Genomic DNA, 16868 nt, shown 5'->3' with positions numbered 1-16868 from the left:
TGGGTGCACCCCTCGCGGTCCTGAGTTCCTTGCTTGTGCTCTCTCTCCTTCTGCTCCTGATTTGGACCTTGAGATTTCAGTCCGGTGCTCCAATGTGGGTCTCTGTCTCTGTCTCCTTTCATCGCCTGATGAAGTTTAATATTCAGGAGGATGCCTATATGATTTTCTTTGGGTTCTCCTTCTTATTTAGCTTCTCTAAGAACCTGAATTATAGGTTCAATGCTTAGACACCTTCTATAACAGGCATTGGATAAAATCCTCTGCTTTTGATACCACATGGAACTGAATGATAACCAGAAGGGAAACCAAGGCTCTACCAGCGGAAAGATGCTGATGAGAGCACAGACTGAGGGATGGACCAGACCAAGCTCCCTGGTTAGTAGGTGAGAAAACAGGGACCCTGTGACTTCAGAAGATGCCATTCCCTGTTACCCTGAACCTGGGGCCTGGCCTTTTCTCCAACTGAGTCTCTTGAGTCACTACCCAGGCACGCATTCCATTACACAGAATAAATAATGACTTAATTTATTAGCCACACAAAAATTTAACGGGAGCTTTTTAGAGAAGCTTGGGAACTGTCCACATTTTTTTTCTTATAAACAAAATTCCTCATTTTCTAAATACATGCTATAGACCTATCCTCTGTGACTTGTTTTGGCAGAACCTGTGAAGCACTATGCCTATGAACATTTCTCTCCATCTCTGGCATCCAGTGCTCACTGTCCACCCCCTTAGAAAGGGGTTCAGCATCTCCAGCACATCAGTGGACTCTGCCCTGCAAGACTACTGTGCTCCTTCACTTTTATTCTTCCCTAGTTCCCCCCTCTCAATGCACACAGATCTGAAGGCAGGGGCTGAGGGATGCGGAGGTAGGGAGTTTGGCAGCTGAAGTACCATCCAAAGAACAGAGAGCTCAAGACTGTCTTAGCACCCAGGCAAGACTGCAACTGAAGGCTTATTCTTCTACTTCCTGGCTCATCCCTTCAAACAAGACTCTTGGGTTTGTTTTTTTGTTTTGTTTTTTTTTTTTTTTGCTTTTTTACTAAGAATTTTTTAATGTAATATTTTCTCATTTTATATAGCTAACGCTATTCCCACTCCCTCCCCTCCTCTCACCCTATCCTTTCCCCATAACTCCACCCCATTCACTCCTCAGAAAGGGTAAGGCTTCCTCTGAGGAGTCAACAAAGTCTGACACATCACTTTAAAGTAAGACTAATGCCCTTCCTGCTATTTCTAGGCTGAGAAAGTTATATTCTTCCAAAGAGAAGGTGCTCCTAGATGCCAGTTCGAGCATTAGGGATAAATCCTGGTCCCAGCAGACAAGATTTAAATCTCTGCCCTCCCCCTTTAAAATGTGGTGGCTCACCCTTTATTTTCACTGTCTTAAATCACAAATCACAGTATTGGTGTTTCCAGCTGGTACCATCATCTCATAAAGGAATAGTTCTGCGTTCCTGGTTATCTAAGATTAGAAGGATTTTTTTATTTGTTTGGAATGAATGAGGAATAGAATAAGTACTATAATTGGTTTGAATTGGGGTTAGCAAATACCTTTTCCTTTTGCCTACTTGTGTAGTGATTTCCATAGATATTTTCTTTCATTTTCATTCCCTTATTGGTAAAGGTAGACTACCTCTTAATAAAAGCTGGAATATATTTGGTAATATATTGTTCAATATATTTGTGCCATTTTCACAAATGATAGCGGACTGCCTTCTTCTCTGTAACTTTTTGCCTTGTTTTTTTATGGCTATCCTTATGATGTTTGGGTATTAAAATGAAACACACTCTTAAAAAAATAAAAAATAAATAAAATGTGGTGGCTCTAAATATTGGTATGAAGATGAAAGGAAGTGACATGATCGTTCTTGATAACTGCCATGATTATCTCCCAGAACTGAAGGTGAATGTGTTGTCCATTTGACAAGATGTAGGATCACTTAGGAGACAAACTTCTCCAGAAAGACTAACATTTCTAGAGACATTTAACTGATGAGGAAAAGACCCCCCCTGACTATGGCAGAACCACTCCATGGACTGATGTCCCCAACTAAATAACAAAGAGAAAGCCAGCTAAGCAGTGCACACCATGGTCAGTTCTACTTCCTGACATCGCATGCGACATGAACAGGCCCCATCATCATGCCTTCTATGTCGTGAGGAACTGTACCCTCAAACCATAAGCCGAACCCTTTTTTTCATTGTGTTGCTTTTGTTAGGTACTTTGTCAGAGTAATGAGACCATAGCTAACACACCTGCCCCAGGACTTTATTTTGACAGAAAAGGGGGTGAAAGGAATGCTGAGACTAACTTCTGTGAGCACGTCCTGAAGTATTGAGATAACCCTTCACGGGTAACTGAGGGGTCATGACCCTGCGCCACCCAAGACACTTTGGCCCCTTCCATCTCCTTCTGTACAACAGTTAAGAAGCAGATTGCAGAAAGACAGTACAGAAAAAAAAAAGGCAGATTGCAGAAAGACCTTTACCCCTCCTCCAGAACCACTGACCAACATGGCTCAGCACTTGGTGCTCATCCCTGCCCATAACATTACAAACAGCTGCTTATGTTTGAAAAATACATTTTGTGGCATTCTATAATCTTAGGCACTAAAATAAGAGCTATACCCATGGGACACAGCTAAGCCCTTAGGGAAACGTGATGATAATTAAGGAAAAAAATATTCTTCTTACTGAAAATGGCCCTCACCAAGATAACTTCCTTGAAGAACAGAATGCAGGCTGGATTTTCCCTTCCGGTTACCTCACATCTGGATAGTCTGTTGCATAGTTTCCCAGTTTCCACATGTACTCACTCAACCACAAGCCAAAAAGGGCTGCAAGCAGATGGCCAATGGAAAGCAATGGCATCATCCTTGGGGTTCCTTGTCATGTCATAATGTCATGTCATAGCATTAAATTGTTTTAATGCTATGTTCCTACATTTTTACTTATTTTTTATTTTTATCTCTTTTTTTTTACCCTACAGGTCGTGTGTGTGTGTGTGTGTGTGTGTGTGTGTGTGTGTATTATGGCTTTCAGTTTTATGTTTTTATAGGATTCCCGATTGAGCAAGCAAATGTGTCACTGTGTCTATATGCCTCTTGTGCCTTTGCTTGGGTTTTTTCCTTCTGTTGTTTGTTTGTTTTGCCCTATTCTGATGTTTGTTTTATCTTTATTTTATTGTATTATTATCCCTTAGAAGCCTGTTTGTTTTCTAATGAGAGGCAGAAAGGGACAGATCCAGATGGGAGAGGAGGTGGGGAAGAACTGGGAGGAGTAGAGAAAAACCATAATCAGGATATATTTTATGTGAGAAAACAAAATCTAATTTCAAATAAAGAAAAAAATGTTAAAAGAAATGTGGAGGGTGGGGGCAAGGGTGAGGGCTGTAAATTCCAACGGTGCTCGGTTGCAAATCCCAGGAAGGAAGTTCATGGGACTTTTCTTCTTGAGGTCTAGATGCACTCTTGAAAATAGTATCCTAGTTCCCTTTCTGTTGCTGCAATAACACACTCTTACCAAAGCAATTTCAGGGTGGAAAGGCATTCATTTCATCTTACACTCCCAGGTCACAGTCAGGAGCAGGAACGCTGCTTGCTGGCTCACTCACAGACTTTGCTTAGCTAGTGTTCTTATATAGCAAAGGACTGCCTGTCCAGGGAATAGTGCTGCCCGCAGAAGGCTGGACCTTCCTGTATCAGGCTGGGTTTTCTTATTCAAAATATCTGATTAGAAAAATTCCTCACAGCGGTGTTGGTGACGCATGCCTTTAATCCCAGCATTCAGGAGGCAGAGTCAGGCAGATCTTTTGAGTTCAAGGCTAACCTGGTCCACTAGTGAGTTCCTAGACAACCAGTACTACACAGAGAAACCCTGTCTTGGGAATTAAAATAAAAACTCCTCACTGGAGTTCTCAGCAGCTTGGATTTTAATTAATTCCAGATGTTGTCAAGTTGACATACAAGATTAGCCACCACATAGTTAATAATATCTACCTTATAAAATTATCGTAAAATTGAATGAAATATTATACATAACATTAACACTCTAGCACATTAAAAACACAATAATAAATGATGAATATTATGAAAATGTGTTTTTTAAATCTTTGTGAAACAAATATACAGGCTTATTCTTCTGTTCACAATTGTGCCAGTTACTAAAGTATTAGCTCTTGTCTTTAAATATTCATTTCTAGATTGGCTTTAAAATACAGGCTGAACTTTGGCCCAAAGACGTTTCCATATTGTTCCCTTGAAGAGGCTGGAATACAGGTAGAAAAGATCTTTGCCCTGTTAATTGCCCCCATCAAGAGTAAGTCCCCAGATGTTACCTCAGCTGGGAACATAGCTTCCTTTAGGGCCTTGCTCAAGGTAGTTTAGAGATAACATGAATACCAATGCATATATGAACCAGGAGAAACTCAATAGGAAAAGTTGGACCCTTGAAACACTGGAAAGTCCCGTGAGAAATAGCTTTCCTAGGAGAAGAACTTATTGGGGGGGGGGGGACTTTAGACCCCAAAAGGGATGCTGCCAGTGCTGGTAGTTTCTCAGCAGAAAAATCCCAACGGATTAATTACATACACACACAATCAATGTTCTCTTACCATAGCTGGGCCAGCTCTCATGTGTTTCTATCTGCTGCTGTGGGACAATGGTCTTATACCCCTGTAAAGATTTGTCAGTTGTGTTGATTTAATAAAATGCTGATTGGCCAGTAGCTAGGCAGGAAGTATAGGTGGGGCAACCAGAACAGAAAAATTCTGGGAAAAGAAAAGGCTCAGTCTGCAATTGTCACCCAGACACAGAGGAAGTAAGAGGAGAATGTCTCACTGATAAAAGGTACCAAGCCACATGTCTAACACAGACAAGAATTATATGTTAATGTAGGATGTAAGTGTTAATAAGAAGTCTGAGCTAACAGGCTAACCAGTTTATGATTAACGTAGACCTCTGAGTGTTTCTTTGGGACTGAATGGCTGCGTGACTGGGCAGGACAAAAAACTCTTTCAACATATCTACCATACCCTGAGCTGACCACCTATAAAGAAACTTTGCTTTTATTCTATGCACACATATGATTTCACATTTAAAACATGATTTTAAGTCAGGTATCTGCCATTAGCCTTGTAATCCCAGTTACTTGAGAATCTGAGGGATGAATACCCTAAGATACAAAGTGAGTTTGAGCTCAGCCTAGGCAACATAGCAAGAGCTATATGTTATTATTAACCTTAATAAAAGGTTAAAAAAAAAAAGAAGGACTGAGGATATAGTCATGCTGTAGGGAACTTTCTTAGTATTGGAGGGGACCCTGTGTTAGAAACCTAATACAAAAAGATATAAGATAAAACCTAGATTTAGGTGCGGGCTTGACTACTGTTGTAGTTTGAATGTGTAATGTCCCACACAGGCTGTGGCTATGAAAATGTTGAGACAATGGGTACAGTGACTGGCCTAGGGAACAGACTTTTAAAGGTATGAGGTACTCCTACCATGGGTTCCTGCCACCATGAGATCCACTGTGCCTTCCTCGCAATGCAGCAGTGTGGCCTCTGAAACCATGAGCCAGAGCAACTCCTTCCACCTGTAAATTGATTCTGCCAGGCACTGTGCCATGCAATGAGGTAGTGACTAATACAGCTGACCTGCCAGCTCTGCAGTCCTGGAGACACATATGTCCTTTAAGTCTGTTCACTCATCTACAAAGCAAGAAAACGCTCCCTTTAGAACTGTACTAGAAGGAAAATGAGATCATAACTAACGCACTTAGAATGGGGCCTTGCACGCAGCAGGCACTTAATGCACGGCACACACTTTTATTTTAAGTTATAATGTTAAAAGTATTTAGTAATTAATAATATATATTTTATAGTGAATTACAGAGATGGAGAAACCAAGCTTTGTTGTCTCAATGGCATGAACAGTCCTCAGAATAGTGTTTGGTATGTATTAGCTATCATTGTTTTATTAGAGACTGAATATTAGTGGATATCAATTTTTCTGTGAAGAAACACCATGGCCCTGGCAACTCTCATAAAAGAAAACATTTAACTGGGGTGGCTTACAGTTTTAGAGGTTCAGTCCATTATCATCGTGGCAGGACTTGGCAGCACATGGCAGATGTGCCACTAAAGATGGAGTTAAGAGTCCTACATCTTGATATGCAAGCAACAGGAAGTAGTCAAAGATACTAGAAGTGGCTTGAACATATATGAGACCTCAAAATCCACTTCCACGGGAACACATTTCCTCCAACAAGACCACATCTACTCCAACAAAGCCACACTTCCTAATAGAACCACTCCTTTTGGGGGCAGTTTTTTTTTTTTCAAACCACCAAATCATTTTAGCAAAATTTGTAAACAACAGTTCCTGAATATGTTATGTATGAAAAATAATCTACCAAATACACCTTTAAGCTTAGCTCTCAGAAACATAGGAAGTAAAAGGGATTTCAGAATCCTGGAGTATTTCTGTGAGCCATTTCATCTACTTGAGAGGAAATATTCAGCGACACTAAAAACATAACCAAACTTAAGCCAACTTAGTTGACAGAAACTAGCTTCCTTAGCCTTCTCCATCACACTGGAATCAGGCCCACCAACGGATATGTTCTGAGCATACTCTTCCCTGGAGACCCTGCAGCATAGACTTCACTTGTGTTCAGATGCTGTGGAGAAGTCCTTGTCTTTCTTACATGATTAAACTCTAACTAGAGGAAAGAGAGCAGTGAGAGGACTCAGTGGGTAAAGGTGACTGCCACCAAACCTGAAGACATGAGTTCGACCCCTGGGTCCCACACAGTAGAAGGAGAAAAACAGTATCTGGGCAGTGTTTTCTGATCTACACACACACATGCTAAATTAATTTTTTAATTGTACAAAAAAATCTAATTGGGAGGAAGATGTAGCATATAAATATATATGGGGGAATCATGAAAAAATTCCAATGTCTTTTGGAGCATGTTTGTATTTCTCTAAAATGGGAAAATGTCTCTAAAACCAAAAGCTTAAGATAAAAGAGTGAATTTTTCTTTAGTCATCACAAACTCTTGGCCAAGAACCTCGCAGATGAAAGATAGTAAATTTTAATGTGAGAAAGAAACTCTCTTTATTTAACTATTTTTTACACAGAAAAGGAACAGGAATTGCATCTGATTCATCTTTAAACTGAGTGAACAATTTCTGAAGCCAGGCGTGTATTAGCGTGTCTACAACACTTACAATCTTCTTAGGTGAACGCTTGCCAGTTCCTTCCCTTCTGTGCCAGATTTGGGAGGGGAAATTGCATAAGCCTTAAACTAAGGGTAGAAGAATTTTCACCCAAAACGTTGCCCAGCAGACCCACAAAGTGACTCGGCTGGTCAACACACCTGCCACCGAGCCTGCGGCCCTGAGTTCTACCGGCCTCCGAGGTCCACGTGGTGGAAGGAAGAACTGACTCCCCAAAGTTGTCCTTCTTCCTACACGTAGGCACCATGCATACATGCCTACATGCACAGGCACAAAGGAATAGTTTTAAAGTTGGTCAGTGATTTAGACAATTGCGCAAAATACATCATAAAAAAGGAAAACATCATACTGTGTTAGATAAACTCAAGTACGCCATGTTAGCACAGTTGCTTGGTTCACCAAGATGTGAGAGGCTTCCACCTACTGCCATGAACTCACCTGCCACATCTTCCCTTCTGCACATTGACGCTAGATAGAGTAGGGGCTGGAGAGACGGCTCAGCAATCTGGAGGCCTGGCGTCGACGCTGGACCATCATCCAGCTTTAAAGTTTAGGAGGAATTTCCCCCAGCGAGACCAGGCTTGCTTACAGGATTATGCAACACAATTGTCACCCAAGATATTTACATTCACTGCAGATTGAAATTTGATATATTATAATTTATAATAGCTAAATTTTTATGTTTAAGAGTTAATCCTTTTAGAAGCTGCCCAGTTTAACTAATTTCCCTTTCTCGGGTGTGCTGTGGATCTTAACTTTTAACACTCACCTAGAATTTGACTGTGGATTTTCAGAACTGTTTCAAGGTATCACACAGCAAATGTATTCACAGTTATAAATCTAAAATCTGGGTTTTGGGGGAAAAGATATATGAGAACATTACCCGAAGATACAAAGAAAATTAAGAGAAATAAATGAAAATATCTTCCCTGTGTATAAGATCTAGTCTGGGAATACTATTAAATTCTGCTTTCTAAAAACTAAAAATTCTCTTTATCTGAAAGGTTCTCTGAAAACCCACTGACCAAGCATCAAGCATGTGGAAACATTAACCGTTTCCCTCTATGAACACAGCACATACATGCCTGGGCATCCATGTGTAAGAAGACATGAGTTCCACCACATATGATTTTAACCTCATCGCATTCATTTATAGCAACTACAATAATAGATTGTCTAAGGTAGACTTAATAAAGTGGAAAATTAAAACTTGCTTTCTTTTATTATTAATTAGAGAATATAATTCCTAATCAAGCAGGTTATGGGAAAAATAGAGCTATGCATGCATTTATCTGACCACTTAGGACCTTAGAGGATTGTAGAAGAAAATCCACTAACCACATATTGCCGGGGATGACAAAACTTTCAGTCTCCTTAAGGACTGAAAACATTTTTGGAAGAGAGAGTCATTTGTGCTTTCAAATATATTTTATTTACTCAAAGGAAGCACAGAACTTCTCTCCCAAAAACCATTAGTAATTCCTCTCAAAGACAGCCATGGACAGGAGCTGCCAACAGCCACTTTGGCTGTCAAATGAGCCAGTGGAAATGTGTAGTCGGGACTACTCAACTTCTCAGCTGAGCCTAGACCCAGAAAACAAGTCAGTATTTAGGCGCTAGAGAGATGGCTTAGTGATTAAGACAAAGGGTCCCTCTTTTAGAAGACCAGTTAAGTTCCCAGCACCCAGGTCAACTGAGTCTTAGTAACTCCAGCTCCAGGGCCTACAATATTCTGGCCTCCGTGGACACCTGGACTTGTGTAGCATACACAGAGAAAGACACATAGGCATTTACAGGACTAACGTAAAACCAAAGCTGTATTTAGAAAGGTATTCCTCAGGCACTGAGAAGAGAAAGGTAACTAAGCTCTTAAAGCCTGCCTTGGGCTGGCAGTAAACAGCTCAGTGGGGGAATGCTTGCCCAGCAGATATAAGACCCAAGATTTGATCCCAGAACTGAAAGGGATGGGAAAATCTAACCTGAAACTGAAACATACAAACAAAAATCTAGCAAAAATTTATAAGATATAAAGATTAAATTTATAAGATATAAATATTGTTTTAGGTCTAACCAGTTATTCAAAGAATTATAAATTATCAAAACTGTGTGCAGCCAATTTTAAAGTATTATTGATGGTGTGAGAAACAGCAACATGAGCAATGGCTACAGAAGCAGAAGTTCTTTTCGGGGGGGGGGGGGGGCGATTCAAGACAGGGTTTCTCTGTGTAGCCCTGGCTGTCCTGGAATTCACTCTGTAGACCAGGCTGGCCTTGAGCTCAGATCTGCCTACCTCTGCCTCCTGAGTGCAAGGTTTAAAAAGGTGGGCGCTACCACCACCACCAGGCTTTTTTTTTTTTTGTTTTGTGTTTGTTTTTATTTGTTTGAGAAGTAGAAGTTTTTATAAGGTCCCCAACCACAGATTAGGCTGCATCTCAAATCTTAAAACAGCCAAGAAATCATTCATAAGGGCTGAAGAGGTGTCTCAGCAGTTAAGAGCAATTGTCGCTCTTAGACAGGACCTGGGTTTGGTTCCCAGCACCCACGTGGTAGCTCACAATCATCTGTAACTCCAGTTTAGAGGATCTGATGACCTACCTCTTCTGAACTCTGAAGGCACCAGCTATGTACAAGGTACACATACAAACATGCAGGCAAAACATTCATAAAGTAAATAAATCTTCAATAGTTTTAAGAAATTACAAATAAAAATGTGCTTTCCTATCTTCTCTACAGTCCAGAATACTATAATCAAAACCTAGCCCCTCATGAAAACAAAAACGTATGAACAATCTAGATGTCTACATAGCAAGAACAGGGAGCACTCACCGAGATGTCTACGAGAATACAGAATGTTATAGATTCAGAAACTTAACAGGACAAATGCAATCATAATCCCAAACATAGGTCTCAATTTAGAGACCTTTTAAAAGAACAATCATATAAAACAGTCTGTATCTAAAGAGAAGTAAGGAGAGCCCCATTGTTAGTTACACTAATTACTACTGTAAAACTCAGATGGATACAGTTCATCAAGGCAAATGACAAGTTTTACAGGAGCCCAAACATTTAATAGCCAGCCACATGAAAAAGACTGTTGTTTCAGTTCAGTGGGGGAAAACAATTCAAACATGGCTTTGAAGGAATAGATTTGAAAAAAAAAATGAGCTGTATTGAAACAATCAAGTCGAATCTGCACATAATAAAAACTTAAGTCAATTTTAATGAAAACAAAGTAGTAGAAGAAAATAAGACATAACATTAAATGAGAATGATTTTTCCAGGCAGGTTCTGCATAGGAAAATGTTGGCTTATAGCAGCTGCCATGGCATCTCTTGTATGTCAGACTTCAATGTGTGGACGAGTCCTTTTATGGGCTCTCAAACTCATTCATTTCTATATGAATGGGACGGAGACAGGGAGGGAAGAAGGGAGGGAGGAAAGCAGAGAGGGAGGGAGAAAGGGAAGGAGATAAGTCTGATTTTCAATTTTGTCTTTCCCCATACAAAAAGTTTGGATGAACATTAGTGTGCATGTGCGTGTGTGTGGTGTGTGTGTGTGTGTGTGTATACATGGACATGTGCACTATGGGGGTGATGTCTGTATAAGTGTCATGGAACACATGTGAAGGTTAGAGGTTAGAGGACAACTTGTGAGAGCTGGCTTTCTTTTTTCTCTGTGTGGGTTCCAAGGAATAAACTCAGCTCTCCAGATTTAGTAACAAGCGCTTTTACCGGGTGAACCATCTCACCAACCTGAAAAATGCTAAGGTAGTTGGTTTGCCTTGAGGCATACGAAGTTGAATTTTGAATGTGAAATAGAAACCCAATTTTCCCCGACATCTCAGGGAGGCTGCAGTGGTCGTCGCCACTCTCCGAGCTTCATCACGCCACCCAAGGATGACAAGAAGAAGAAAGATGCCGGAAAGTCGGCCAAAAAAGAAAAAGACCCAGTAAATAAGTCTGGTGGCAAGGCCAAAAAGAAGAAGTGGTCCAAAGGCAAAGTTCGGGACAAGCTCAACAATCTAGTCCTGTTTGACAAGGCTACATATGACAAACTCTGTAAGGAAGTGCCCAACTATAAACTTATCACTCCAGCCGTGGTCTCTGAGAGACTGAAGATTCGCAGTTCCTTGGCCAGGGCAGCTCTTCAGGAGCTCCTTAGTAAAGGGCTTATGAAGCTGGTCTCAAAGCACAGAGCCCTAGTAATTTACAGCAGAAACACAAAGGGTGGAGATGCCCCAGCTGCTGGTGAAGATGCATGAACAGGTTCAATCAGCTGTACATTTGGAAAAATAAAACTTTATTAAATCAAAAAAAAAAGAAACCCAATTTTCCATTTTGTGTTTCTCCATAACGTTAATCACTTTAATTCGCTTACATTTCTGTAGTAATCTCTCATTGCTCTGACACTTTAGCACGTATCTCTGTTAAGAGACAAACTATTTTCATGTCTATGGGTTCTCTATCAGTCAGGTTGTTTGTGTGTGTATCTGAAGACAGGGTCCAAACAAACTGTAATATATGACAGAGATGGGCTTCTCTCTTTTTTCCTCTTCTTATTTAGAAATGTTATGCACACTTAGTTTCTTCTTTTCTCATAAAAAATAATTAAGAATTGGTCTGCTAGGGATCATGAAATCCATAGTATAACATGGACTGTATTACATTGAATTTATCAACCAAACTTGTATTGCATTATATCGAATCTATAAACCTATTGGCGTCGGGGAGAGGAACATCATGTCTAAAACACAAGCGGTCTTCTGCAGATGTGAGGAGAGTTTAGACCTGTTCTGGTCTCTCTCAAGAAAATTTTATGGTTTAACCTCTAAGAAGTCTTTCATGTTCCATGTTGTATTTCCTTCAGTTTGTCCTCCAGCGGACACAGGAAGTAGACAGGGAGTGTTGTCTTAGTCAGGGTTTCTGTTGCTGTGACAAAACACCATGATCAAACAGGAAGTTGGGGAGGAGAGGGCTTTATTTGGCTTACACTGGGACGTGGCTGTTCATCACTGAAGGAAGTCAGTACAGCAACTCAAACAGGGCAGGATTCTGGAGGCAGGAGCTGATGCAGAGGCCTTTGATGGGGTCTGCTTACTGACTTGCTTCTGAAGGCTTACTCAGCCCAACTTCTTATAGAACCCGGGGCCACCATCCCAGGAATGGCGCCATGTACCATGGACTGGGTCCTCCCCTATTGATCACTAATTGAGAAAACGCCTTACAGCTGGATCTCAAGGAGGTCTTTCCTCAATGAGGCTCCTTCCTCTCTGTTGACTCTACCTTGTGTCAAGTTGACACACAAAACCAGCCAGGACAATGGACCCCTTGTCAATACATCACTACTAAGCCACAGCTCTTCCTTTCTTATTCATCCCCAAAGTCTCACATTAAAAACATAAATAAAAGTCCCACAGTCTTTACAAATTCAAACACATTAAAATTTTAGTCCCTTTAAAAAGGCCAATCTCTTTTAAAAAATCTGAGGTCTTTTAAAATTCAAAGTCTCTCAACTATGGATTCCAGTAAAATACTACCTTACTTCAAGAGGGAAAACCAGGGCACCTTCACAATCGAATCAAAGCAAAATTAAATTGCATCTGTCCGGTGTCTGGGATCTACTCGTGATCCTCTGAACTCCTCCAAAGGAATAGATCACTTCTCCAGCTCCACACAGCTCGTCTTGTAGACTCGGGCTGGCTCCACTCCACTGCTGCTGTTCTTGATGATCACCCCATGGTACTGGCATCTCACCCTAGTTTATGACTCACTGGGACCCGGGCTGAGCATCAGATAGGAAAACTCCCTGTGTTTCCATGGTGTGTTTACAGAGGCAGTGGGCTGGTGGGGAGGAGGTGGGAACTGCAAGTCCACTCAGAACAAGGCCACTGTGTCTACCCTGGAGACTAACACTCAGGTCCAACATTCTGTGGAAATCATGCCTAGAATGAGGGGCTTATTTTTTTTTTTAACTGTTTTAGGTTAGCAGGCAGTGTAGTGAGTTTCATTTCCTATCATAACTGTGTGATTCTTTCTCTCTCAGACTGCCCTCACCTGCTTGCTGCTCCCTCTGAGATACCTCTCCCCCATCTTCCGCTTTCTTACTACATTATCCATCGCCTTCTCTTTTCCCATTCCCCATAAGATTTCTGCCTCCTCCCTCTCGTGCTCTCCCTTTAGATGCACAAACATACCCATAGATAATTTAAGCTAGGTTCCACATAGAGGAGAAAACATGTGATACTTGTCTTTCTGTCCGACTTATTTCACTTAACATGATTTCCAGGTGCATCCATTTTCCTGAAACTGCCATGGCTTCCCTTTTGTTAAGACTCTTGAGGGAGTACTTAATGGTTATAAACAGGACTTCCTGCTGGAGTGCTTTTCACTGTTCTTGGAGACCCTCAACTCAAATTTTGCTATTGAAGCTCTTCTTACATATATTTTAATCAAATTGTCCTTTTCCTGATGCCATGGGCCTTACGTGGAACACTTTTGTACCACCTAGGCATCCTGAGATACAACTTAGCAGCATTTCTTTCAGGCAGACCAATGGTGTTCACTGAGTCTGTTGTGGAGGCCCAAAAATGTGGGCCTATTTCTACCTTGTCTGATGGTCAGAGAGTTTGGAAGTTGCTCAAAGTTGTTGACAACCAGTGTAGTCACACATCCTGACTCAGGACATAGTTACTTGGTTCTTTTGACATTAAGATGGTTCATACAAGTAGATACATTCCATCCTGACAGCCGGTCAGGTCTTGCAAGTGTACATCTGCTCCTTCTTTGGTAACATGAAGTTACGTGGGGGAATGGCTACCTTCAGGATGTTTGGTCTAGGGTAGGTTCACTGCCTAAACAACAGAATGCTAATGACTTGATGTCTCAAAGTGTTGAAGCAATTAACTGTTTGAGGTGTCCTTTGTATCATGTCAAAGAAGTCTTTTGTTGCCTTCCTCCCCGTTTTGTGTTGGGGTATAAAAGTGCATGGAAAATTAAACACAGGCAATTTGAGTATTGGACTGGAACTCCCTCCTAGTGGTATTCTATGGTTTTCTGTTGTATTGTTTTATGTCTTTGTACTCTTTACTTATATTTCTAATCCCTATACCCCTACCATGGCAAGTGGTATTTTGCCAAGGCTGGACACCAACAGTCTGTCACCCGGTTCACAGGTGCGTACGCTAAGAGCCAATCAGGAGTAGTACAAAAGGGTGATAATCAGAGAAATTTAACAGAGGAAGATGAGTACGAATTTACAAGTTGTGCCGGTGCTGAGACCATCAAATTTATGATTACTGGCCAAATATAATGTGTGTGTGTGTGTGTGTGTTTCATTCTGTTCTTGCTGGATTGTTATGTAGTCTTAGAACATGGTATCTGCTCCCGAACAGAACAACCATGCTGTATGGCTGCCTGGGAGCACTGATTCACTATTTGTAGTCATTAATTGGAAACACCACCAGAGGGACTGCAATTTCCCAAACCCAGGATGCTTATGAAATCACCCCTCTCATGAAAACACTTCCTGTTGTTTTCCTTTGTTTCTATGGATCTTGCACGCTGGTAAAAACTTACCAAATACTTAATAACTCGCTTTGTTTTGACGCGTACCTGGAAAGAGAGCTCTGCTTGGTGTTAGCAAATGGTGAATCAGTGAATTAGAAAGTAAGACCAAACTATTGAGGCATTTAAGTTACGTTGATGATTAATCTTTTAGGAATGAACTCTATAAATATTCATGTTATAAAGAAGTAATTAAGTCTTACTGAAGAATCCAAACATAATAAAAAGCACTCTTTAAAGATAAATAATCTTTCAGTCTGTGTTTTACTTTTTAAAAGGAAATACTCAAACAATTGCATTTTGAGGTTTGGCAAACCTGATGTGTTAGCACTTTGGAGATGGCAGCAAGAGGAACACAGGTTCAAGGCCAGCCTGGGTCATACAAAGAGCACAAGGTCACACTGGTTTCCATAATGGCTGCACCAATTTGCACTCCATCTAGCAGAATATTCCTCTTTCCCTGAATCCTCCACAGCTTGTGTTCTCATTGTTACATTGACCCTGCCCATCCCGACTGGGGTAGGATGAACTCTTAGAGTTTCCCATTCTGTAGGCTGCGACTTTGCTCAACCGATTGTGTCATTTGCTGAGAAGGGCAAGTGGACACAAAGTCCTACCCTAAGCAAAAGGCCATTTGCAGTTTCCTGCTGGGAAAGAGAAAATAAGTTTTACTCAATGGAGTATCACCGGTATTTCAACCACACTCCAGTACAGGCACCATGCCAAGAACAGTTGACCAACAAAAAACACATGTTTTGGGGTTTGCGGGGGTGGGGGTAGGGAGGTGTTTCTGTTGTTGTTGTTTTGGTATTTTTTTTTTGTCTTGTTGGGTTTTGTTAATTTTGATTTCTGTCTTTTGTTTTCTTTTTGTTTTGGAAACAGAGAAAGAAAGAATATAAAGTTGGGTGGGTAGGGAGGAGGAGAAGATCTGGGAGGAGTTGGGAGAGGAGAAAACATGATCAAAATATATTGCAATAAAAATTAACTTAAAAAAGTCCGACTGAGCTTTGTAGTGAGACCCTATCTGCAAAGAGTAAAGGCTTCATTTCTGTGATCTAGCACTTGCTCACCAATGTGCAGGGTTCTAGGTTTGATCCTACCAAAACCAAACCACATCTGTAACATTATACACTGTTCCTTCTTAGTATTGCTCCTAAATAATACAGTTTAGCAGCCACTTGCATGGTGTTGGTCTTCCAAGTACGTTAGAGGTGACTTAACATGTAAGGTATGTAAGATAGACGGATGAAGGTTTATATGAAAATGATAAACTGTTTCCTGTGTACTTAAGAGTCCACAAATGTGGTTTTTGTTTGGTTGGTTGGTTGGTTTTGCTTTTTGTTTAATCTATGCGAAATTCTAGAACCCAGCAGATTTCAATCTCCTGCAGAGAGCAAGAGACAAGCGCATTATTGACTTAGTAAAGAAACACTTTTAAGGGTCTGCCATGTCTCGTCCTTTGTGCTTCAAAGATGAACATGTCAAGAAGACATTATCTCAGAAGCTCCCAGGCCACCAGGGGAGACTAACACAAATAACCTCAGTGCACCTAAGAAAGGGCAAACAGCAGATACGTACTAACAAGTCCCCTTGCCTGAAGATTGCCTCTACTCAGATTACCTTGATTAATCAATTAGAATGTGTGTATTTTATGGTGAATTTCACAGATATAATTGTTGCATTGTGTGGCATGTCAGTTCATGTGTATTGAAATGCTGACACACGTGTGTGAATGTATGAGTACACATGTAGAAGCCAAGTGAGGCTTCGTGTCTCCTTTTTTGAGACATGGTCTCTCACTGAATCTAGGGCTCTAGGCTTCATCTCGACTGCAGCCAGAAAGCCTCAGGGATTCTCTTAACTCTGCCCTCTCCTCAAGGGCTGGGGTTACAGGCATGAAATAGCCATGCCCACCTTTTACACTGGTAAAGGGGACCAGAATTCAGGCCCTCATTCTTGCACAAGCAATGTGCCCCCCGAACCATCGCTCCAGGCTCCCCCCCCCAGGCATATTTTGAACTCAGAAAGAAACTTCCTTACAGTCTCTTCTTTACATAAAATTG

The 16868-nt window shown here is 41.0% G+C and overlaps 1 protein-coding gene and 1 pseudogene across 1 annotated transcript in view; both read left to right on the top strand.

The window, feature by feature from the left end:
• The window catches only part of LOC126497761 (40S ribosomal protein S25-like), a 25111-nt gene extending 13607 nt beyond the window's left edge, over positions 1–11504 (top strand). The window contains exon 2 of the mRNA XM_050135938.1: positions 11088–11504. Coding sequence (XP_049991895.1) covers positions 11088–11504 — 417 coding nt within the window. The remainder of the gene's footprint in view (positions 1–11087) is intronic.
• Positions 11505–11893: 389 nt separating this feature from the next.
• Positions 11894–14809, top strand: LOC126497760 (pecanex-like protein 4; annotated as a pseudogene).
• The last annotated feature ends 2059 nt before the right edge of the window (positions 14810–16868 follow it).

This window comes from Alexandromys fortis, unplaced genomic scaffold (genome assembly GCF_014885135.2).
Source record: "Alexandromys fortis isolate MF-2015 unplaced genomic scaffold, M_Fortis_MF-2015_v1.1 scaffold_23, whole genome shotgun sequence".
Lineage (NCBI taxonomy): Eukaryota > Metazoa > Chordata > Mammalia > Rodentia > Cricetidae > Alexandromys > Alexandromys fortis.
Note: the sequence above shows the minus strand (reverse complement) of the source record. Positions and strands in the feature narration are given on the sequence as shown.